This window comes from Gastrolobium bilobum, unplaced genomic scaffold (genome assembly GCF_033153095.1).
Source record: "Gastrolobium bilobum isolate Gb01-03AN ecotype WA unplaced genomic scaffold, APGP_CSIRO_Gbil_v1 utg37194, whole genome shotgun sequence".
NCBI classification, from domain to species: Eukaryota; Viridiplantae; Streptophyta; class Magnoliopsida; order Fabales; family Fabaceae; genus Gastrolobium; species Gastrolobium bilobum.
Genome location: NW_026899053.1, coordinates 34,441 through 58,550, shown reverse-complemented (window position 1 = coordinate 58,550; position 24,110 = coordinate 34,441). Strand labels below are relative to the sequence as shown.

General features: G+C 35.4%; 1 protein-coding gene across 1 annotated transcript; it reads right to left on the bottom strand.

Moving 5' to 3' along the window:
• Positions 1-18,241: 18,241 nt before the first annotated feature.
• On the bottom strand, positions 18,242-20,802 carry LOC133286610 (B3 domain-containing protein Os11g0197600-like). The gene is made up of 9 exons (XM_061484044.1): positions 20,704-20,802; positions 20,383-20,595; positions 20,077-20,317; positions 19,744-19,977; positions 19,457-19,605; positions 19,081-19,336; positions 18,918-19,004; positions 18,649-18,758; positions 18,242-18,496 (listed from the first exon to the last, which is right to left on the bottom strand). Exons 1-9 carry the CDS (start codon positions 20,800-20,802, stop codon positions 18,242-18,244), a joined length of 1,644 nt encoding a protein of 547 aa, XP_061340028.1.
• Positions 20,803-24,110: the final 3,308 nt, after the last annotated feature.

The window sequence follows — 24,110 nt, the reverse complement described above, 5'->3', positions numbered from 1 at the left end:
CAAACAAGACACTAAGCATTTCATCATGAATAGAAATCATACCTCGCACCAAACTAGCTTATCTCTCAGCCTCTTACTAAGTCACTGCATATACTCGGGCAACTGGAGGTGGAAGAGGTAGAGATGGTTCCTCAACCACAATATGAGCCGGAGTAGCCTGAACGATAGTAACCTGTCCCTCTTTAAAGGGGCAGTCCTTAATAAAATGCCCAGCTTGGCCACACTTATAACATAATCTCTGCCATTTTCTGCAAACTCCAGAATGAGGTTTTCCACACGTAGTGCACTGAGGAGCAGATTTAAAATTTCCAGGCTTAGAATTTCCAGCCTTCTTGAACTTACCATCTGATTGTCTCACCTGCAGACCTTTACCTTTAAAACTACTATTGGTGTTTTTACAACCACGATTAGGAGCAGCTTGGTCTTTGTTCTTCCTTCTATAATATTCTTGAATATGTTTACACTTCTTGATAAGTGCCACAAAAGTGTTAGAAGCATTCCCTGCAAGTTTTTTAGAAATATTATCATGTAGTCCTCTTTGAAATTTAAACATCAGATCATCCTCAGTAGGCGGGGCTCTCTGGAAGTGGGAATATTTTGCCAGCTTATTAAACTTGTTCAAGTATTCATCAATAGACATTTGGCCCTGCTTTAGTTCTTCAAATTGTCCCTTCATCCTTATCCGTACTTATTCCGGAAAATATCTAATCAAGAATTGCCTTTCAAATAAAGGTCAGGTAATAGCATAACCCTGACATTCCAAGGGTTGACGAGTATTCCTCCACCAGACGGCTGCATCACTTTGCGGCATATAGGAAGCATATAATAATTTCTGCTGATCGTCACACTCCATAACAGTAAAAATACGATCCAATTCCTCCAACCACTGAATCGCAGCAATAGGATCAATGCCGCCTTGTAATGTGGTGGTGCATGTTTTCGGAACGCATTTAGCATTCTTTCTCTCTACTCTATTAGTGGCTGGCAGTGCCACACCACCCCTGTAACTGGACTCTTCATTTAGATCATTATTTCCTTCACCCTCCTCTACATGGAGAGGATGGGGGGAGGAATAGGCTGCTCTGGCAGTGGCAGTGGAGGTCACTGTGGCTGTGGCAAAGATTGTGGCTGTTGCAAAGGTTGTTGTTGTGGACCATGCCCACCAGCCCTCACCTCGGCTAAAAGCAATCTCATCATTTCAACATTTGCCAATTTGTTTGCTGTCAACATATCTTGATTAGCTTTCATTATCAATTCAAGTTCATGTTGTCTTGTTGCAGCCGTAGTCTGCTGCAATGCAATAAGAGCCGTCAACATAGGATCCGGTTGCGAAGTACTCCCCGACGATTTACTCAGGGCCTAGCCAAATCTGCTAAAATAGGATCGGTCGGGTCAACTGGAGGATCAGGAGTCTTTCTTGGGCGAACAATAATTCTGCATATTTTACACAAAGAAATGAGTTAGCTACGCTCACACTTAGTGATCAGACATGCATATCATAGTACTCCAAGAAAAACTCAAGAATATCACAACCCAAACATCTTATGAAATATATCATGGACTTTCTTAGAGAAACTGCTTTGATACCATAAATGTAACATCCCCTTCTCGAGCCGGTTCAATTAACATGCATATGATACAAACAGAAACAGTGTAAGACTTAACTTACGAAACTACGAGCTAACTTTTTCTTTTTCTAGTTTAATTCTTATTTGACGGAGACGAAAAATCGGGCAGAGTAACCTCTGTAAATCGGAACACTGGGGATTTTCCAATCCCCCTCTCACGAGTTCCTGATAGACAGTTTATACAGCATATACTTTCAGAAGTACCAGACATCCATATAAAATCATATACCCGTCGATGGGCGCATACATAACTTGGCTCCGGGCCACTATATCTAACAACATGCAATCCATCAAGTAAACATAATTGAACACTACATCATCATATCAACATGCCTGAATACCCAAATGTACATGCATCAAACTGACAGACATGTACAAAACATATACATGCCATATACAAAATAAAGGATCAAACATCATGATCCACAAAATACTCAAATGCTAAATAACATCACTATACTCCAAAATAACAGTAGCCTACAGCTACTCAAAATATGGTTCGTCAAAATGCATCAACCACGGGTCGCGTCCTTGCCTAGTGAGGGCTCACCGGGGATCTGAGAACCTGAAATGATGTCCCCAAAAAGAGGTGAGATAACATATCTCAATAAGCTCCAGGTTTATAGAGAATTCTCCATACCCATGGCTCACTCTTGCATGAAAGTCAGATACAGAGTATACCAATGCCACATATAACAGATATCATAACAGAACAAAGGACATATACATATCTTATCAGAGGCGTACGTAATCATTCCCAAGAGAGGACCCCAAGCGGAAATCAATGCATGTGTTCCCAAGGGAGGATCCCAAGCGGAACTAGAACATATCAGAGGCGTACACTGTCAGTCCCGAGGGAGGACCCCGAGAAGACATCAGTGTACCATATAATCATTGGCCAAAGATCAATACAGAAACCAAATCAGAACAAATCATATCATGTTATCAAATAGCTATATATGAATGCATCTATACAAAGCATCAAAACAGTCATACAATCCAACCATAGTTCACTAACCATGGTGGAGCACTCAAGCAGGAAATGACTCCTTAAACATAGAGCTTACCTCTTGAAGCTTTTCTAATTCGCTTACTTGTCGCACAAGTTACTTATATAGCTCCAATGGAATTTCAACCATCTCAGACCCTAGGAACACCAAAAATCAATAAAATGTTACAATGCCATGAAATTTACACAAGGCATACATCTTATTGCTCACTTTCGTTCCCTCACATTATGCCAATTTACAAGTCAAGACCATGCCATCACAAATTTCCTTTCATTTACCATTTCAAAATCATCAACGTTCCCTAAATTTACTAAGTATCCACTTGAGAATTTTCAACATAATTCATGCAATTTTTCTTCAAAAGGTTGTGGGTACTCATAAAGGGAACCAAGGTTTCTCTCAACAATTTTCAAGTCATTTCCCTTCTCCAACTCATCAATTTCATACATTGGAAAAACTTCATATTTTATTAAAATAAAATGTAACTAAATCTATCCCTAAATCACCATATAGGTCGAAATCTATAAGGGACTTCAAAGGATTCCATTCTTTTTACAATTTATTTATTTCACTAAATTTGCAACTTACACATACATGTATATATATTCACTATGTCCAATTAAATTTTGAACATCAACTCCTCTATGGTAAATTATGGCCGAAACATAGAGACATAATACATAGGATTATTTTCACTTTGGCATTCTCACTAATTCACCAAATTTACACTTACTCCAACATATTAAACCTTCCCAATACATAAATAAAATTTTGCACTTCCTACCCTAATTACTCTATCAAGGCCGAAACATAGGGGAGGGAGGAGCAATGGGATTTTTCAATTTTTAAACACATGACAATGCTTAATTCATACTATAACTTCCTAAACATCCATAATCCATCATCAATTCAAATTTTAAACTCAAGGTTTTCCCACCCAAAACATATTCTAAATTTTCAAAACTTAAATCATGAAAAACAAACCATGGAAATAGAGATTATTACCTCTAATCCCTTATATAAAGCCTAGAGGACAACCTCCAAGCAAAGCTCCATCAAAAGCTGCATTTTCCACACTTGATGAATAGTAAACTGAAAAGGGGAAAGGGAAGAACTCCTCACACAAGCAATTATAGCCCAAACCAAGTAGTGGAATGGATTCCTTGGGTGATTTCCTATGAATTTCGTGTAACAGACTTTGTGATTTGGTTGAAAATTGAAGGAGAAATCAAAGGAAAACAAAAAACTAAACCATAGCCCCTTCCATGGATGAAGATCGGCCAAGAGGAGAGAGAAGAGAGGATTTCTTGTGTGAATAGTGATCCACTTAAGTGACTTGGACTTATAGGCACATGTGGCCTTTTACCGGATGTTTTTCTTTCGCGTATTTTCACTTAAAATGACCCAGAACTAACTTAAAGTTACAGACATATTTTTATTTTTCTAAACTCATTTACATTAATTTTTATTTCCTAATGAACAATATTCATAATTCACAATATGGTTTCTGCACCGTTTTTGACGAAATGCACTGTGAATCACTAATTGTACTTCGTTTGCTTACGAAACTTAAAACTTATAAACTTATCATATTTGGGCCTATTTTGACTTGCTTGGCATATATTGGACTTTCTTATTCTTCTTTCATCAATTATTTGTTTCTTGACTCTACCGGTTGCTTTGACAGCAGTACAAAATACCCGATAGAAAAATACTATTCACAAGATTTTCACGGAAAGTGCCAGACTATACAATTTTTCGTTCTGAACTTATATTTGGCGTCAGAATTGTCGTCAAATTATGTCTCTAAAATCATTTTTCTCTTTTAAGCTCTACCGATTAATTCACAAGAATGCAGATTATCCGGCAAAATGGACTAATCATGACCTAGTCATGATTACAGTCAAAATACTTGAAATCACGCTCTGAATCTAATTATGGCATTTAAATATTTAAATTAAACCTCTATTTAAGATTTACCAGTTATGGTCATTATAGCGGTGATCCCTTTTTTTCCAAAAAAAAAAAAAAAACATTGATATCATGAAGTATTTGTTTTTTAAAAAGTAACTTTTTGATTAATTTAATGATGAACAATCATGAAATTTATGATTATGTCAAATAGAATTTGACTACAAGAAATATTTTTATAAATTCTTAATTCTTATATATATATTTATGTATGTATAGAGGAAAATTATATTTACAAATTTTTTGTTTACAAACTACACTAAATATATCAAGAGTGTATGACCGATCATATTAAAAAAAAAATTGTAAACGGATCAATGTATTTGCAAACTACACTATATATATATTTGTAATGAACGCATGTTGACTGAGTACAATTAATCAAGGTTATTCTTGTGTGACTGCAATTAAAAAGATAAGTGGGAAACAAAAGATAAGAGGGAAAAAAAAGTTCCGTTTCATAGAAGTTGACTGAGTACCTGTTGTTACCGCTTATGCATTTTTTCATTGGTTGCAGACCACTCTTTGTTTCGCGTTCACTGATTTTTATTTTTATTTTTACTTGCTGTATTTAATATCAAATTAATTGGTTTCTGGAAATTTAATATTCCGTTCACAACACATTGGTTTTTGAAGTTATAAATGCTTAGTTGTTTCCAGAAAGGGATTAATATTTATTATCTGTTACACACGTAAAATTATATAGTCTCTGTGTGGAATAATGTAAAGAAGAGAGAGAGAAATATGACTAAATTAAAATATCATTCATAGAGAAGAGATCAAATATTTGGAGCTTCTATTTATATATTATATGGATGATCGGTCCACTGGGACCATGATTAGAAATTGTTTGATCGTCTTTCTTCGAGAAAGAGATGAAATATAATCAGCTAGAATTCATTGTTTGATCGTCTTTCTTCGAGAAAGAGATGAAATATAATCAGCTTAAATTAGGGACAGCTATTCATAATCATATTTGCTTTTTGTGAAAAAATATCGTGTATAGAAAATAAAATTATCTTCTATAATATGAAAAATATTAATCGCTTTCACTAAATTACTTTTCATAAATCATTTGTTCTTAATAATCCCTCTTTTCAGGTTGGAAATAACAAATTTTGAAAATTTGCAAGTGCGGTCAAAATTTAAAATTTTGGGAAATCAATGTTTCGTGAAGAGACTAAAATATATATTTTTTGACTCAATTCTCACGTAATACAAGTTAGCAGTTCCCAAATGTTTTGACGTCAATTTAATTACGTTTATTAAAATTAATTAATAAGAAGAGAGCCTGAGATGGGTTGATCCATGGGGTTTTGCCGTTAATTGTTCAATGAGAAAGAGTTAATAGACCACATCTTATTTTGCTTTGAGGAAACATAACTGAGAAATTTAAATGAATGAAATGGCAAAAATAATTTTTTATTTTATTTTTTTTTTGGAAAATAGATAAATATTATTTTGAAGGCTAGCTACCAATTACCAACTCTATCATATTTAACTATCTCAACAACATCAAATTACATTTCTTAAACATTCAAACAATGTAATTATCCTACTTTTTATCTTCATTTCTTTCTCGTAGTATTTATCAAAACAAATATAAAAGAAAAAGTATAAGTTTAGCAATTGAGTTCGATATTTTTAAATATTTAGTCACATTTATTAAATATTATTCAGTAAATTGTATTGTTAAAAAATTTTGACTTAAATTGGATACGTGGTTTATTATTTTATTGAGGATTTTAATTTTAAATTTAGGGCTATTAATTAAAAAATTAATTCTTATAATTTAGAAGTTTGATTCTATTTTAAATTATTTTTTTTAGAATAGAAATAGGGCGTTAGTTTTCTCAAGTCACAGATGATAAGCCACGGTTCCTACAGATACATAAACACATGGGTCCTACTATTTTTTTCAAAAAAAAAAAAACAAACAAAAAAATATGGCACAAATTTCGATCCATCAGTAGGAATGGAAATATACTTTCCCGCAAAAGTAGATAATGTTTTTTCATAGAAATATCTTATTAAAATATTTGGCTTTTTAAGTATATAAATAAAGGGTTTTATAAGAGTTATGTTGTAGGAAAAGTGATTGTGTAATGTTATAGAGATTCGTTTTGCGTGCCGAAGTTTTTTTTTTTTTCTTTGAAACATGCAGGTCTCACAAAATATTGTGTATGTAGAAAAGTTATTGTGGTCATGTTAAATGATAGATCTAAATCCCATAAATAAATTCAAGACTTCTCTGTTTCTAATCTTACTCAACAAAATCCAACTCAACATGTGGATTATCATTCTTTTGAATATAATGGTGGTACTGAAATTTCAACTTATAATTTCACGCGAATTATTCAAATTCCTCAGCAATGCTAGTGGCTTTGGATCATCATTCTTAATATTCATTTGACTTGATTTGTTTTTAACTTATCTTCTCTTTAAAAAAACAGAAAACAAAGCGAATCATTTTTTTAATAAAAAAAATAACTGAAAGGTAACTTTTTCTAATAAATAAAAAGAGAAGTAAATATTTTTTTTGGTCCTCAGCAAATTTCACGATATCCGCTTTAGTCCCTACAAAATAAAAAGGCTATTCGTGATTCCTAAGAAATTCAAAATAAACCCATTTAGTTGAAATCGTTGTCCCTCACAAATTCAAAAAAGACCCACATTAGTCCCTCAAAATGACAAAAATGAGTCCACTTTAAATTTTTCAGGGACCACGAATAGCCTTTTTATTTGCCAGAGACTAAAGTGGACATCATAAAATTTACTGAGGACTGAAATAGATATTTACTCTAGAGAGAGAGAGCGCTTGTTCTTGTATTTCTTCTTTCTTCCTCCAATAGTCATGAGAACATCTATCTCCAAGGAGTACATCCTCCTTAGGAAGTGAGTTCGGGTTCCCAAACATGGTATGGTGATTTTGTTGGAACTTTTTTTTATGTTAGCTACATTAATTATTAGTGAGAAAATAATAATTGTATTGACTTGATTCACCTACGAATATGTTTCTATAGCTTTACTATTCTTATTACCTATTTGATTACCATTTGATCAATTTGAAATCAATGGTAGTTAGAATTTTCTCTTTTTCAACCATTGATTTTAAATTGATCTAACGATAATAAAATAAGTAGTAAGAGTAGTAAGACTAAAATGGTAGTAAGTATAACCGTTTGTTATTTAGCAGGCAGTGAGTGATATTAAATCACTAAGAGGTTTGAACTCATGTAAAAAGCAGAAGAGAGTAATTATCAAAATTATCAAACACAGTGCAATTATGGAAATTAGAACAGACTTACTTGATGTCAGTATAATGAGACAGATGAATATATACAAAATAATGGAAAAATTCGAGCCACAAAATGTGTTTCCTTAAGACAATTTGCCCCTTCACTGATGTCAAAGGTTGATGGACAAGTGTCTTCCAGGATAGAACGAATTTCGTCTGAGGAGTGGTGGCACTACCAGTCAAGTACACCGATCCGATCCGATTCGAGCCGGATGGACCGACGACCATGACGCGCATGTGTGGTGGACCTAAGCCCACCTAGCTCCTCCCCCTCCACAAAATGTGTAGTGACCCAATGGCCAATTTAGGAGTGTGAGGTGGGAGCTTATAAACTCTTTCACCTCCTACTAGTTGTCCAATGTGGGACTTCTTAAACCCACACACCCTTTCAACTTCCCTTTTCTCTTTTCCTCCTTAACCCACTTCTTATTTATAACCAATAGATTGTCTACATAATTTATATATAAATTCCAACAGAAGAGTCTGATATCATACACCAGACAACAACTGTATATTCACCGCATTGTTGGAATTTATATATAAATTATGTAGACAATCTATTGGTTATGAATAAGAAGTGGGTTAAGGAGGAAAAGAGAAAAGGGAAGTTGAAAGGGGGTGTGGGTTTAAGAAGTCCCACATTGGACAACTAGTACGAGGTGAGAGAGTTTATAAACTTCCACCTCACACTCCTAAATTGGCCCCTGGGTCACTACACATTTTGTGGAGGGGGAGAAGCTAGGTTGGCTTAGGTCCACCACACACACTTTTAATTTTTTGTCCAAAATACCCTTGTGACTATCTGTTGCTTCCCTCCAGTTTTTCAAACCCAAATGTTTCTACCCGTCAATTTTTTGAACGTTTTGAATCGAACCGGTTCTTATTTTCGCGAACCGATCACCAGTTGTACCTGTTCACCGAACCGGTCACCGGTCGTTCCAGTTCGCAGCAGTCAGTCTCGGCGGTTCATCGTGACCGGTCAGTATCTATAAATAGACCCTGACCCCCGCAGAAAAATTATCCAGTTTTCTGCATTGTTACTCTTCCGAAATTTTTCCTTCTTCCGATTTGTATCCTCCTTTATGTTTTTCCGGTGTACTTTCCTCTGGAAATTTGTTGTGTTCGTTTGAGCTGTTGACTAGTAGTGACACCGCTCCTCAGACGAAATCTATTCTATCCTGGGAGAAACTTGTCCATCAACCTTTGGCATCAGTGAGGGGGAAAATTGTCTTAAGGAGACACATTCTGTGGGCTCGAATTTTTCCATTATTCTGCATACATTCATCTGTCTATTCCATTATACTGACATCAAGTAAGTCTGTCTTAATTTCCATAATTGCAAGAAGTTTGATAATTCTGATAATTACTCTCTTCTGCTCTTTACATGATTTCAAACCTCTTAGTGATTTAATATCACCCATTGTCTTCTAAATAACAATCCAGGGTCTATATATAGAAAACGTAAGGTCACGTTTCAAAAGGAACTTATTCGACGACGAAATAACACATCTGTTGGACACGAAAAGACACATTCGTTCAACACGTAAAGACACTCATTCCAGGATGAAACAACACGTCTTAGGATGAAACAACACATTCGTTAGGATGAAAAGATACTTTTGTTTATCGATGAAAAGACACACATTTTTACTACCAAACTTTAGGGTTTAGGGTTTAGTCTAGTATCATACCATTTCTTATGTAAATTATGTAATTTACATAATGTACAAAATTTATATATTGTTATTTAGAAGAGAGTGGGTGATATTAAATCACTAAGTGGTTTGAACTCATGTATAGAATATAAGAGATTAATGATTAGAATTATCAAACACAGTGCAATAAAGAAATTAGAACAGACTTACAGGATGTCAGATAATGGAAAAGAATGATCAATGTATGCAGGATAATGTACAAAATTCAAGCTCACAGAATGTGTCTCCTTATGACAATTTGCCCCCACACTGATGCTAAAGGTTGATGGACACTTGTCTCCCAGGATAGAATGGATTGCGTCTGAAGATTGGTGGCACTACCAGTCAACAGCCCAAACGAACACAACAAGATGCCAGAGGGATTACATCGAAAAAATAGAAAGAAGTATGCAAAATCGAATGAAGGAAAAAACCTGGTAGAGTAACAGTGCAGAAAAATGAATAATATTTTCTGAAGAGGTCAGGGCCTATATATAGAAAACGTAAGGTCACGTTTCAAAAGGCACATATTCGATAACGAAATAACACATCCGTTGGACACGAAAAGACACTTTCGTTCAACACGAAAAGACACTCATTCAAGGATGAAACAACACGTCCGTTAGGATGAAATATCACATCTGTTAGGATGAAAAGATACATCTGTTAGGATGAAAAGATACATCTGTTTGTCAACGAAAAGACACACATTTTCACTACTAAACTTCTTATTCATAACTTATGGGATTCAGACCCAAAATCCAACAATCTCCCACATGGATAAGAAGTCAATTCATCGTGACTAAATGCTTAAGAATATGAATGTGAAGTGTAATTTCCTCAACGAGAAACAATTACATCGAGATAGGTAGAGTTACCTTTGCACCTTCTCTAGTGAAACCTATCTAATATACTCGGTCAATCGGTGGTCTGGGCGACTTGAACCGTCGAATTTTAGTGTATATCTAGATAATAGGAGTCACACAATTGCTTCTCTAGCATTGATGGTCCTTTTTGTGCCCATTTTGGCCGTGGGACACCTGCCTGGTTCTGCGAGTGTTCTAGAGAATCGGCCTTTAAAAATTCTCATAAAAGCGGCCCTCACTTCACACTCACATAGGTGATTCCTTGTGATGTAACTCACTATACATCATCTGAACACATCAGATTAAGATATCATTTAAAGCCTAAATGCTTACGCTTATAATACATTATCTTGTCATTGGAATGAGTATAAGTTTAGAAAATCCACAGTGTTTTAACAGTATCAAACATCACTTAGTTGTCTCTTTGAACCTAGTTCGTGGGATCTCCACTCATCAAGGTAGACTTACCGCAATGATCAACAATTGATAGGCCTTAAACTCATTCCTTTCGACAAATTCTCAATCAATTTTCTATGAATCCCTTTGGTTAACGGATCCGTTATGTTCTCTTTAAACTTAAATAGTCATTTGTAATGATCCCATTTGAGAGTAGTTGTCTTACAGTATCATATCTACGATGTATATGTCTGGACTTACCGTTATACATGACGTTCTTGGCCCTTCCAATAGTGGCTTGGCTTTCACAGTGTATGCATACGGTTGGTACCGACTTTGGCCAATTAGAAACATCCTCAATAAAATTACGAAGCCATTCGACTTCCTCACAGGCTTTATCTAAAGCAATAAAATCTGCTTCCATGGTTGACCTTGTAATGCAAGTCTGCTTGGATGATTTCCAAGACACAGCCCCGCTACCAAAGGTGAACACATAACCACTTGTGGATCTAGTGTCGTTAGAGCCGGTGATCCAATTTGCATCACAATACCCTTCTAAAACTGCAGGGTATTTCTCGTGAAGCAAAGCAAAATTTTGAGTGTACTTCAAGTATCCCAAAACTCTTACCATAGCTTTCCAATGATTTTCATTTGGATTACTAGTAAAGCGACTTAACAGACTTACTGTGTAGGCAATATCAGGTCTGGTACAGTTTATATCATACATAAGACTACCTAGCACTTGAGCGTACTTTTTTTTGAGCTTTAGTTTTACTAGTTTTCTTTAATAAACCAAGATTAGAATCTACAGGGTTCTTCATAGTGGTTATATTCAAACTCTTGAATTTCTCAATAATTTTAGCTATATAGTGAGCTTGTGATAATACCAATCCTTCAGATGTTCTATGAATTTTAATACCTAAGATAACGTCTGCTATCCGCATATCTTTCATATCAAATTTACTTTTAAGTAATTATTTAGTAGCTTTAATCATTTGATTATTGCTACCCATTATCAACATGTCGTCTACATAAAGACAGACAATGGCAAACCCTTTCTCAGTATTCCGAACATAGACACATTTGTTGGATTCATGTAGTTATTTTAATTTACATAGTATGGATTTGTTTGTTGGATCTGATGAAATATATGTTATTTAGTTTGGGCATTTTGCTTTTGAAAGTGACTTAAATGCATATTGTGATGAGTTTGTTGTGATTCATGATTCTGTTTTGACGAAAGGGTTACAACCAAAGCTATTTAAAGAACATGTTGAAAGTATGGGCCTTGGTTGTATTAAAGATTATTGATGTGTGACACTCTGAGCTCACCTATGTGTTTCTGACATACATTATGTTTCCTTGTTATTTTATGGTTGTATACACATTATGAATTTTGATAAGGAAGTCTTTGTAAGACATTATGTGGACCATTATATTTCCTATATTATGAATTTTATATGATGGATTGTTGGTATTGTAGTATATGGAAGGGAATGTACTGAGTTAATAGCGCAATACCGCCATAACTCACACTTGACAATTTCTCTTTTACGATGACTAACATTAGAGATACATGTATATTATGATTAATTGGGTCAAGTGGGAGAATGTTAGAAATATTAAGAATCAATTATAATATTAAAAAGATTTTATTATAATTATAATATTAAGATTCTTGATATTACCCATTAAATGTTATATGGCCCAATTAATTACTGATACATTTAATCTCAATCATATCATTGATTTGGTATATGATGGACGTACCAGATTATAAGTTATTGAATATATATATTATGAATGATCCTCTCTCCCCTTCAACCCTAATATTATTCTCTCCATCAGAAACTACCCCAACACAATTGCTCACAAGATGATGTCTGCTACTAACCCTTCATCATCGTTTTCGGGTATATCTTTATATCTTATGTATATGTGAAAATCATGTATTCCCAAAATCTTTTATCATGTTCTTATTTTATGATTTATGAACATGATATATTATGCAAACTAACATGTTTTACTTTTGTCAAATTATTAATAAAATTTTATTTTTAAATTAGATGAGAAAGCAATTTGATACAAAGTAAAACATATATCACGTTGTGAAAGAAGCACTGAAAATTCGATGCATTTGTGTCACTAAAGAAATTTTCGTCTGTCGCATACTATAACTAAATATGCTAGAGCTTTCATTTTCATATTCTCTTTCATTTACTTGAACCAGCTTATATAAAAATTGACTTGAGAATCCGTGTATCTTAATGATTCATCGTCAGTCCAAAGTCAAAGGATATATAACTCAACAGTCAACAGTATCTTCATGGTTCCATGAAACTTGGATTAATCAGGATGCAAATCCTAAAAGATATTAGCTATTTGAGCACTCTGCATTTCCGGAAAGGAAGAGAAGAAAAACTAACTTTGTATATTTTCATTCAGTGTGTAATTGGTACAAATGATTCAGTATACACCTAAGAGAATCTGTTGTAACAAACTCATAGTGACGTGGCTACAAAACAGGAAAGAAAAGCTAACAGGTGCCAAACAGAAAGCAATGCTAACAAAATGCTAACCGAATACAAATTGCTAACAGAATACAATCAGAAAAAGAAAAATATGTAATACTGTAATACTCCCCCTCAAGATGGGGAGTAGATGTTGATAATCCCCATCTTGCAGAGAAGATTGGAAAACTGTGATGGATGCAAAGCTTTTGTGAGGATATCTGCTAGTTGATGAGAGGATTGAACATGACAAGTCTTGAGTGTGCCACGAACAATGCAATCGCGGACAAGGTCGCAATCAATCTCAATGTGCTTTGTACGCTCATGGAAAACTGGGTTTGCAGCAATATGTATGGCAGATTGATTGTCATAAAACATGTGTGCAGCATAAGGGTGCGAAAAACCAAGATCTTTGAGAAGATTAAGTAGCCATAGAATTTCACAAGAAGCATGAGCCATGGAACGATACTCAGCTTCGGCAGAGCTACGCGAAACAGTATGTTGCTTCTTCGATTTCCAGGATATTAGAGAATTGCCAAGAAAAACGCAGAAGCCAGAAACAGAACGTCTGCTATCCAAGCAGGACGCCCAGTCAGAATCGCAAAAAACCTTTAGTTGAACAATTGAAGAACAGGGAAAAAATAACCCCTGACCAAGTGTGGCTTTGACATAAGCCAGAATCCGATGAGCAGCTTGGAGATGGGGGACCCGAGGAGTAGCCATAAACTGGCTCAAGTGATTGACAGCAAAGCATAAGTCAGGTCTAGTGATGGTTAAGTAGAGTAATCTGCCAATGAGTCTTCTAAAAATAGTGGGATCAGGTAGAAGATCCCCATCATGATTTGACAGCTTCGAATTAACTTCCAATGGGGTGGATTTTGGTTTGCACCCAGAGAGGCCTGAATCCTTTAAAATTTGGAGTGCATAATGGTGTTGGCATAGGGAGATACCCTTGGAGGAACGAGCAACCTCCAAACCCAAAAAATATTTGGCTGGACCGAGATTTTTAAGCCTAAACTTGTTGTCCAATAGAGATGTAAAGTGCTGCACTTCATGAAAATTGTTAGAAACAACAAGTATGTCATCGACATAAACTAGCATGGCAGTGAAAGAAGAGTCTGAATGCTTCACAAATAAGGAATAATCAGATTGGGACTGTGTGAACCCAAGAGAGAGCAAAGTAGAAGAAAATTTGGCAAACCATTGCCTAGATGCTTGTTTGAGACCATACAGTGACTTGTGTAAATGGCAAACAGCATTGGGAAGAGACTCCCCCTTACCATGATAACCAGGGGGTAAAGTCATATATACCTCTTCAAGGAGCTCTCCATGTAAAAAAGCGTTATTGACATCTAACTGAATTAGATGCCAATTTTTGAGTGCAGCAAGAGCAAGGATCACCCGAACTGAAGTAAGCTTGGCTACAGGTGAAAAAGTGTCAGAAAAATCAACTCCTTCTTGTTGTGTAAACCCCTTGGCAACCAAACGGGATTTGAACCTTTCAACAGAGCCATCAGAATTGTACTTGACCTTATATACCCATTTACAACCAATTGGGGATTTTCCAGGAGGAAGAGAAACAACTGTCCAGGTCTTGTTATTTTGTAAAGCCAATAATTCATCTTGCATGGCAGATTGCCATTCAGGGAGCTGGGAGGCTTCACCATAGGATGTAGGTTCAAAATGATTATGCAGGGAATTAACAAAGGCAGTATGTGTAGGGGAAAGCTTTGAATAAGAAAAAGAAGCAGAAAGAGGATGGGCTGTGGAAGAGGAACAGATGTAAGTATCTAAGTGGCTAGGAGGCTTTCTAGTTCTGGATGGTCTAGAAGAAACAGTAATGGGGTTGGGAGGAATGGTTGGAGTTGATATAGGCAGTAGGGTAATTGGAGAGGATGAATTTTTGAAAGGAAAAACGTTTTCAATGAAGTTGACATCTCTTGAGATAAAAGTGCGGTTGGAGGCAATGTCAAGGAGTTTGTATCCTTTATAGCCAGGTGGATATCCTAAAAATACAGCAGGTACAGCCCTAGGGGAAAATTTGTGTCTGTGTTTGGGTAGGGTGGAACCATAGCATAGGCAACCAAAAATGCGAAGGTGGTCATAGGTGGGAGGTTTGTGAGATAGGATTTCAAAGGGAGATTTATGAGAAAGCAAAGGGGATGGGGTTCTGTTAATAAGGTATACAGCTTAACACACAGTCTTGCCAATATTCCAGGGGAATATTGGACTGAAAATGCAAGGCGCGAGCAACATTTAAAATGTGCTGATGTTTGCGCTCTTCCACCAAGTTCTGCTGCGGTCTATCAACACAAGAGTGAAATAATTGTATACCCTTGGAAGAGTAAAAATCAGACAAAAGAAACTCAGGAGCATTATCACATCTTATTGACTTGATGGCAGTATTATACTGATTTAAAATGAGAGCATAAAAATCAATGAAAGCAGAACGAAAATCAGATTTGCATCGTAAAAAATATGTCCAAGTGAAGCGAGATGCATCATCAACAATTGTGAGAAAATATTTTGATCCTTCAACAGAAAGAGGGTGAAATGGACCCCAAATATCACAGTGAATAAGAGTAAATGAAGAAGAGGACAATTTGGGATTTAAAATAAATGGTAAGCGTTTTTGTTTGGCCAAAGGGCAAACGTTACATGTATAAGACGCATCTAAAAATGATGTAGTGTGTAAAACATCTTTCATTGAATTTAAAACAGAATAGGAGAGGTGACCTAAACGAGCATGCCAAAGCTCAGAATTGCATGAATTTACAGAGAGACAGAGGGGTGGGGGAATACAGGAATCAGGAAAAAAATTGGATGTATCAAGGACATAAAGACCTTCATGACGCTTAGCAATCCCAATCGTCTTGGCCGTTATAGGGTCCTGTATCAAACAATGGGAGGAAGAAAAATTAGCGATGAGAGACAAATCATGGGTCAGGGAGCTAATTGACAAAAGGTTAAAACGAAAAGAGGGGACAAATAAAACATTTTGGAGAGTAAAGGAAGGAGACAAAATAATGGAAGCAGAGCCAGTTACAGGGACAGACGTACCATTAGGAAAAGAGACAATAGAAGCAGTGAAAGGAGGTGAGATGGAAGAATTAGAAAACAAGCGAGGAGAAAATGATACATGGTGGGTTGCACCAGTATCTAAAATCCAACAAGAATCAGAAAAAGAAGAAGGACGCTTACCATTGAAGCTTGCGACAGATGGGGAGGAATCAGTGTCCGAAGCTAAGGAGGAAGTGACCGGAGCAGCAGAACGTTGGTGGATGAGCGATAGAAGATGCGCATACTGAGACTGTGTGATGGCAGCTGAGGGTGGTGGAGCGTGGTTAGGGTTCACGGTATTGGGGAAGTTAGGGATCGAAGAATGAGGGTGAGGGAATGGAAACACAGAGGAATTGGCTTGGGCTGAGGCATTGGGTGAATGGGCTGAGTGGGTGGGCAAATTTGGCCTAGGTGGCCTGGGCCTGTATCCAGGAGGGAACCCATGGAGCTTAAAGCACTTATCTCTAACGTGACCCTAGTTGTGGCAGTAGGTACAAAATGAGCGAGAACAGCGAGGAGCGGTGACGGCAGCCGTGGTTGGCGGTGGGTTCGAATCAGTTGAAGAAGGACGGTTAGGGGATGTGGATATGGAGTTGAGGAGGGGTGTATCAGGAGAGGTGGGAACATGAATGTTGATTTGGCGTTGCCTCTCTTCCTGAAGAACAAGTGAGAAAACCTTGGCAATTGATGGAAGAGGATCCATTAAGAGGATCTGAGCTCGCACAGAGGAGAAGGACTCATTAAGGCCCATGAGGAACTGAAGGGCATCATGTTGCTCTTGTGAAAGCGAAACTTGTCTCAGACCTCCACAAGTGCACGAAGGAGTGGGAATGTAAGCCTGGAGCTCATCACAGAGGGTTTTTAACTTTGTGTAATAAGAGTTGACATCAAGAGATCCTTGATGAAGAGAAGAAATATCTTGTTTCAGTTGGAAGATGCGTGGTCCGTTGGCTTGCTGAAAGCGAGTGCGTAGATCATCCCAGGCGTCAGAGGCATTTGAGAAATAAACCAAGCTATCTGCAATAGCTTTGGAGACAGAATTAAGGATCCAAGAGATGACCATTGAGTTGCACCGATTCCATGCTGGAAATAGGAGATCGGAATTGGAAGGACGGGGAAGAGATCCGTCTATGAAAGCTGATTTGTTTTTGGCAGTGAGAGCCAAAAGCATAGCTCGGTTCCAGGAGCTGTAATTGGTACCATCAAGGGTATGGGTCACAAGGACAAGACCAGGGTGATCACTGCTCTGCAGGGAGTAGGGGCTTGCTGTATCCTCCATTGAAGAAGCACCGGAGGACATGTCGGAAGTCGACGGAGGACGGTTGTTGCCTCGAGCCATCAAAAAGCTCTTGATACCATATTAGCTATTTGAGCACTCTGCATTTCCAGAAAGGAAGAGAAGAAAAACTAACTTTGTATATTTTCATTCAGTGTGTAATTGGTACAAATGATTCAGTATATAAAAGCACCTAAGAGAATCTGTTGTAACAAACTCATGGTGACGTGGCTACAAAACAGGAAAGAAAAGCTAACAGGTGCCAAATAGAAAGCAATGCTAACAAAATGCTAACCGAATACAAATTGCTAACAGAATACAATCAGAAAAAGAAAAATATGTAATACTGTAATAAAAGAAGACCTTCCTTTCATGATATAGGCCCTAATGATGTGAAAATAACATTCCTAGTCATAATATTAATTAACTACACCTCCTAACTCCCAAGGATTAATAACTACAATGAAATCACAATTTTACCTATACATATTTAGAGTTTCAGCACTAACAGCTCCAATTAGCGATTGCCTAGCTAACAGTGGTTTCTGAAAATATGAACATCAAGCACTGCCTCTTTTCTGTTGATGAGCTCAAGCACACATATATCTCCATCTACCAATTTACTTACTTCTGCAAACAAGAACCAACCACTAGAAAACTTCCCGCAATTAGAATTTCCGTGTTGACAACACAAAAACTTTACAGGCCACAATTTATTTCCAAACTGAAACTTCACAATCTGCGTCTTCTTGTTGAAGTACTCTCTCATGAAGGGAATTGGTACATTCTGCATCAAGTTATATTTTCATCACCATGAGATCACAGCCCAACAGTTAATGATAGTATAAATATAACTGCATTTTCTCTGCTTGCATGGAACAAAGTCTCCATGCATAGATATACGTATTTAATTTGCTGCTTAACCTAACTTAACCTTACCGGTCTCTTTCCCAGCCTAAAATTGACCCTGAAAAAGGGATTTTCTGAGGTGAATTTTTTAGCTTCTTTCAGAGCTCCATTTGTGAAGGGGCAGGGATTTGTCTTCCCACCTGTGGCATGCAATAAAACCACTTAATTTAAGGATGCACTCTGCACAATTTTGAAATATCTATACTTGAATTTTTACTTTTATTCGATTTCAGCTTTTCATAAGGATAATAAGATATGAATAACCAATTGGTCACACAGCATTCATGTCTAAGATTTACATTTTCTAGCAATAATAGTTTTACTTTCCAACATCACAGTACTCTCCAAGGGTATATAACCAATAGATTCCTCTCCTTGAAGTGATTCTAAGCAAGAAAATTACAATGAATACTTGTAGATCAAATAGATTAATACTTCAAAAGAAAGACCAACTTGGATTACCTTGGACTGGAGGGGAATGGGGTACTTCTGCAAGTTGCAAGATTTGTACTTGCAAAGAAAGGCCTTGGCTGTTGGTCAGCTCAAAAAGACAAACATCCCCCACTTTCAAATTATTTTCTGATACAAATTTCTTCCATCCAGCAACAATTTTGCCCTGGCTATAACTACAATGCCAAGTTCCTCCATCCAAAACCTGAAGAAGGATAATCCTTTCCTTTTTCTTCAAATACTTTTTAGCAAATTGTACTGGGACATGCTGAATGTTTTATGTTTTTCCAAGTTAGAAAATCTAACAACTAAAAAGTTATTTTGCTGCTTCAAACAAAAGATAAGAAACCATCTTATGGGATAAAAATGAAGCAAATCTAAAGCTCACCAAGCAATGTCGATCAACATAGGAAGGCTTCATGACAATCGTGAAAGAGGGTTTTTTAGATCTGAAGGTTGTGGTTTTCTTTAAAGCTTCAGTACTTTTAGAAGTTGACTGCTCCACTTTTAAGCCTTCAGTGGTACCATCCATTTCCTCTGAAAAATTGAACAAAGAAAATTGACCTAAAAAATTCAACTGGATCCAAGAAATGAAAAGGACAATCCAATCATGAAATACATAACATTCCGATTCTTTTGTTACATGAGCAAAGTCAGACATCTCAAAGTTTGTACCGTGAAATTGATTACTCTTAATTTGGACACGCTGAGGCAACTTTCGCAAAGTGGATCTTCTTTCAACATCTCCACTAGTGCCAGTTCTTAATCTTTTACATGGTTTAGGACAAGGCATTGGTGCTTTCTGTCTAGCCATACGGCACGGTGGTGTCTCATCCAAACTTCTGACTGAGTCATCATGAATCTGGTTCTGGTCAAGGTTGTCATGTTCAGTGGTACCACCCATATCCTCTGAAAAATTGAAGAACATGAGTTATGTTATGAAAATTTGACCTCAAACTCAACTGGATCAATGAAACGAAATGGATCATTCGATCATGAAATAGATACCATCTGATTCTTTCTTTACAGATGCAAATTTAAACTCATCATAGTTTGTACCTTCAATTTGGACATGATGAGGCAGATTTTGCTCAGTGGCTCTTCTCTTAACACCTCGACTTGTGCCAGTTGTCAATTTCTTACATGGTTGAGGAGAAGACGTTGGTGATTTCATTCTAGTCTTATGGCATGGTGGTAACTCATCCGAAATTTTAACTGAGTCATCATCACTAATCTGGTCAAGGTTGTCCTGTGTATCTTGAGAGCCATGGAAAAGATAATCTATTTCAAGGTACTCTTGTCAAATATGTGTACCTCAAAATGAGAAGTTTTCTTGTATTCAAACAACACCATGTGGCCATGCTTTAGGGAGTAATATGTAGCAAATTCTTTCCAACCCTTTTGAAGCCAAATATAACCATCTTTTCTACTCCAAAATACTTCCCATTCAGTGCCATCTGGAGGCTTGAGAAACACTGGGTTTGACATCTCACCACCATATTTCCCAGTGAATTTTTTTGGGATCATCTGCCAAAGAACTTTCTGTTAAAATGCATAATTAAGTTCACAAGCATAACAAAGAAAAATGAAAATGACAGAGAGAAGAAAAGAGGAGATGAAGGAAAGAATGTTTACAAGCTTTCCATCTTGAAGACTTGTCGGAAGAATAATCTTGAAGAAAAGGATTGAAGTGGGAAGAGGATGCTTATTTTGCCGGTTGCAATGGTAAGCCATGGATCGATGTTGGTACCTGAGTTCTCCCTCTTTCTCTCTGTGTGCACGAACTGGACCTGCACCACCCCAAGGCAAACAGATGAGGAAAAAACCGCACACTAAACCGCACCAGAAAATAAGGGGGGAAAATCATGGATATCAGTGGAAACCGCAAAAATCTCCCTAGGCTTTCAGACTAAGAACTGGAATCTTGACAAATAACATAGCAGAATAACATAGCAGAACTTCTTATTCGTTTTTATGGAACATCACCAACTTTCTCAACTTTTATTGAATGCACGTTGGAATCAATTGCTTAATATGATATACACTACGAGAGGTGGCTACGTGACTACGTCTTCCCAAATATAGTAGTAGCTAGCGACTCCTTTATTAAAAGTGTGAAAAAGTAAAATTTAAATGGCATTAACGATAAACAAATGAATAGAAATAGAATAGATTGAGTGGATTACATTATTCTGAGAAAAAAAATATAAATATTCCTCATATGATTTTCCTTTGAATCACTTGATTTTTATGTTTTTTTTTTTATTTTACTTATTCCCTATAAAAAAAATTATTACTTATTCCGTTTTATTTTTTCCATCCAAATCCTTACTTAACACTTTTAAAACTTGATGAATGTGTCTATTCTACCTTTTATATCATCTAACTCCTCAAGCTTTCCAAAGGTTTCTAATAATACAATCAATTTTTTTTTATTATGCAATTTCTGAAATTTGTGAAGTGTCACATGACTGGTGATAGGAATATAAAAAATAGTTGCAATAAGATTTTAATCAAAGAGATTTTCATAAAAATAATATTTACAAAAAAAGCCAAATGTGGCACTTCACAAATATTTTAAAATATTTTCCTTTATAAAATTGATATATTATTATATAACTTTACTTATGGGTAAAATCTCTGGTAAATGAAGATAAGTTATCTCCGGTGAGTCCAAAACGACGTCGTTTATCAGTCGTTATATTAGTCTTTATCATTATAATTTTTTAATCTTATAACCCAAAACAACATCGTTTTGAGCTCACTGGAGATAATTATCTCAAGTGACTAGAGAAATACTTTTTCCCTTTACTTATATAAATACTTTTTTTATTTTTGAATATATTAATAAATAAGTATTTATTATTCTTATTAAAATTTTATCTTTTATTTCTTATTATATAGTTTTGTTTTTCTAAATAACATGGAGAATTTTAACTATATACTCTTTATGATAATTTTAATTAAAAACAAAAGAAAATTATTTTATCAAATAATTTATTTTTAAATTGAATTTTAAAGTGATTTTAAGTTAAATATTATATACAATCAGCAATTAATTTCTTACTCTTAGTTTTAGTTTAAAAATTATTTTTTAAATTAAAGCAAATCTGCGCCAAGCAGACTCTAATACAAAAATAGTTAACTTAGGTCGTCGTTAATAATCTGCAAACTAAGAGTAAAGTTGATATCATAGGTTAATTATTTTGTAAAGATTGTAATTTGTTTTCTTCCCTGAATAGATATCTATGAAGCACCGACACTTCAAAAACCTTGACGTGTCGTGTCCGACACTTCCCGACACTCTCGGACACTCCGACACTCCAACACGCGTTATTGAAATTCGAAAAACGGTTCAAAGGTTAAATTGCGTTGAGTTTTTAGTTCCAACTGTTAGATTCATTAGATTACGATTACCATTTTATTGAGTTTAATATAAATATTTGGAATATCTTATGTTTCTTTGCAAAATTTATGAATATTATAAATTTAGATACATTTTTTTGTTGAATTATTGAATATTAAAGATAATATATACTACATAAATTAAATATATTATTTAATATCAAAACGTGTCTTAACGTGTCGAAATTTAATATTTTTTAGAATTAACGTGTCGGAGTGTCGTGTTGTATCGTGTCATGTGTCACGTGTCAGTGTCGGTGCTACATAGATAGATATGTTACTTTTATTGGAACTTTTTGTGTTAGGACTTTTATTCTAATAAATTTTAACTTATGGTAAGAAAGAAATAAAACAACATTTTATATAACTCTATGTTGTGAAGAAGAGTATTCGATATTTCTTTAAATAAATTTAAAAATTAAATTAGTTAAATTCAATGTAAGCTCACCCAATTTGTAATGCCCGTCAACTTGCAAGGATCAATGACTATGCCCACAATCTCATAATTGTTTCAAGCCAAGCATGCTTAAATATGGAGTTCTTCTTTTTCGAACTATCGAAAAGTAGATAAATCTTGTTAGTATAAATACTACCAATTAATTCTTATAAGTTATCATCAACTGTACTGTCTCATACCAACACAGTCTTAGTAATCCCTCTCTTTCGGGTGTTGATTCAAAACTTTCGATGGAATTTTTTTCTGTCGACAATATTTAAGAAATCATTTTTGTCAAAAATTTTGACAGAAAATAAATTCCATCAAAAATTTTGACGAAATATTTTTTTCGTCGAAAATTTTGAAAAAAAAACCCAAAACAAATCCATGTCATCAATCTAAGTGAAGATTTTAAACAAAAAAATTTTCGTCGAAAATTTCTGACAAATTTTCTTTTCCATTTTTAGAAAATTTTCGACGGAATATTTTCCTGTCAAAAATTTAAATTGTAATACTCGGTCGCTTCAAGAATCAATGACTATCCCGCTGGAAGCCTGCCAGGAGCCGCTCCTTATCTATGCCTTTCGCACTGGCGATCACTCCTTACCCTCGTCAGCGCCCGGGATGTTACATAAATAAAAAATGTCATCAATCCACGTGAAATTTTTTGACTGAACTCATTACATAAATATTATGTTAATGCTTTATTTTTCAAAGGAAAAGCAAGATTTTCGATAAAAAAATTACGACGGAGTAAATTCTACTGCCTTTGCACGAAGCTCTTTTCAATAAAAAATTTCTTCATTTGCAACGGAATTTTTTCTTCTTCAGAAATATGATCTTTTTTATTATTGTGAAATGTAGATAAATAATTTAAAAAAAAAATTAATTTAATTTAATTTGTAAAAAATAATAATGATATTAATTTTTTTAAAAAGATAAAATTATACAAATATCTTTTTAACTCTCTTTTTTTCCTCCCTTACCATATTTTAACTCTCAAACAAGAGAAGGGAATACCTTCATTTCCCTTCCCTCCCTTCCCCTCCTTCTCCCTTCCTTCCATTTTCCCTCCAAACTCCCAAACAAAAAGCTAAGGAATTATTCATAGAATAATTAATTTTGAAATTTCAGAATCGATTTTAGTTATAGAACAAGCTGAGCCTGCCTTTTTTGGTACTTACTACCACTTTAAATAAAT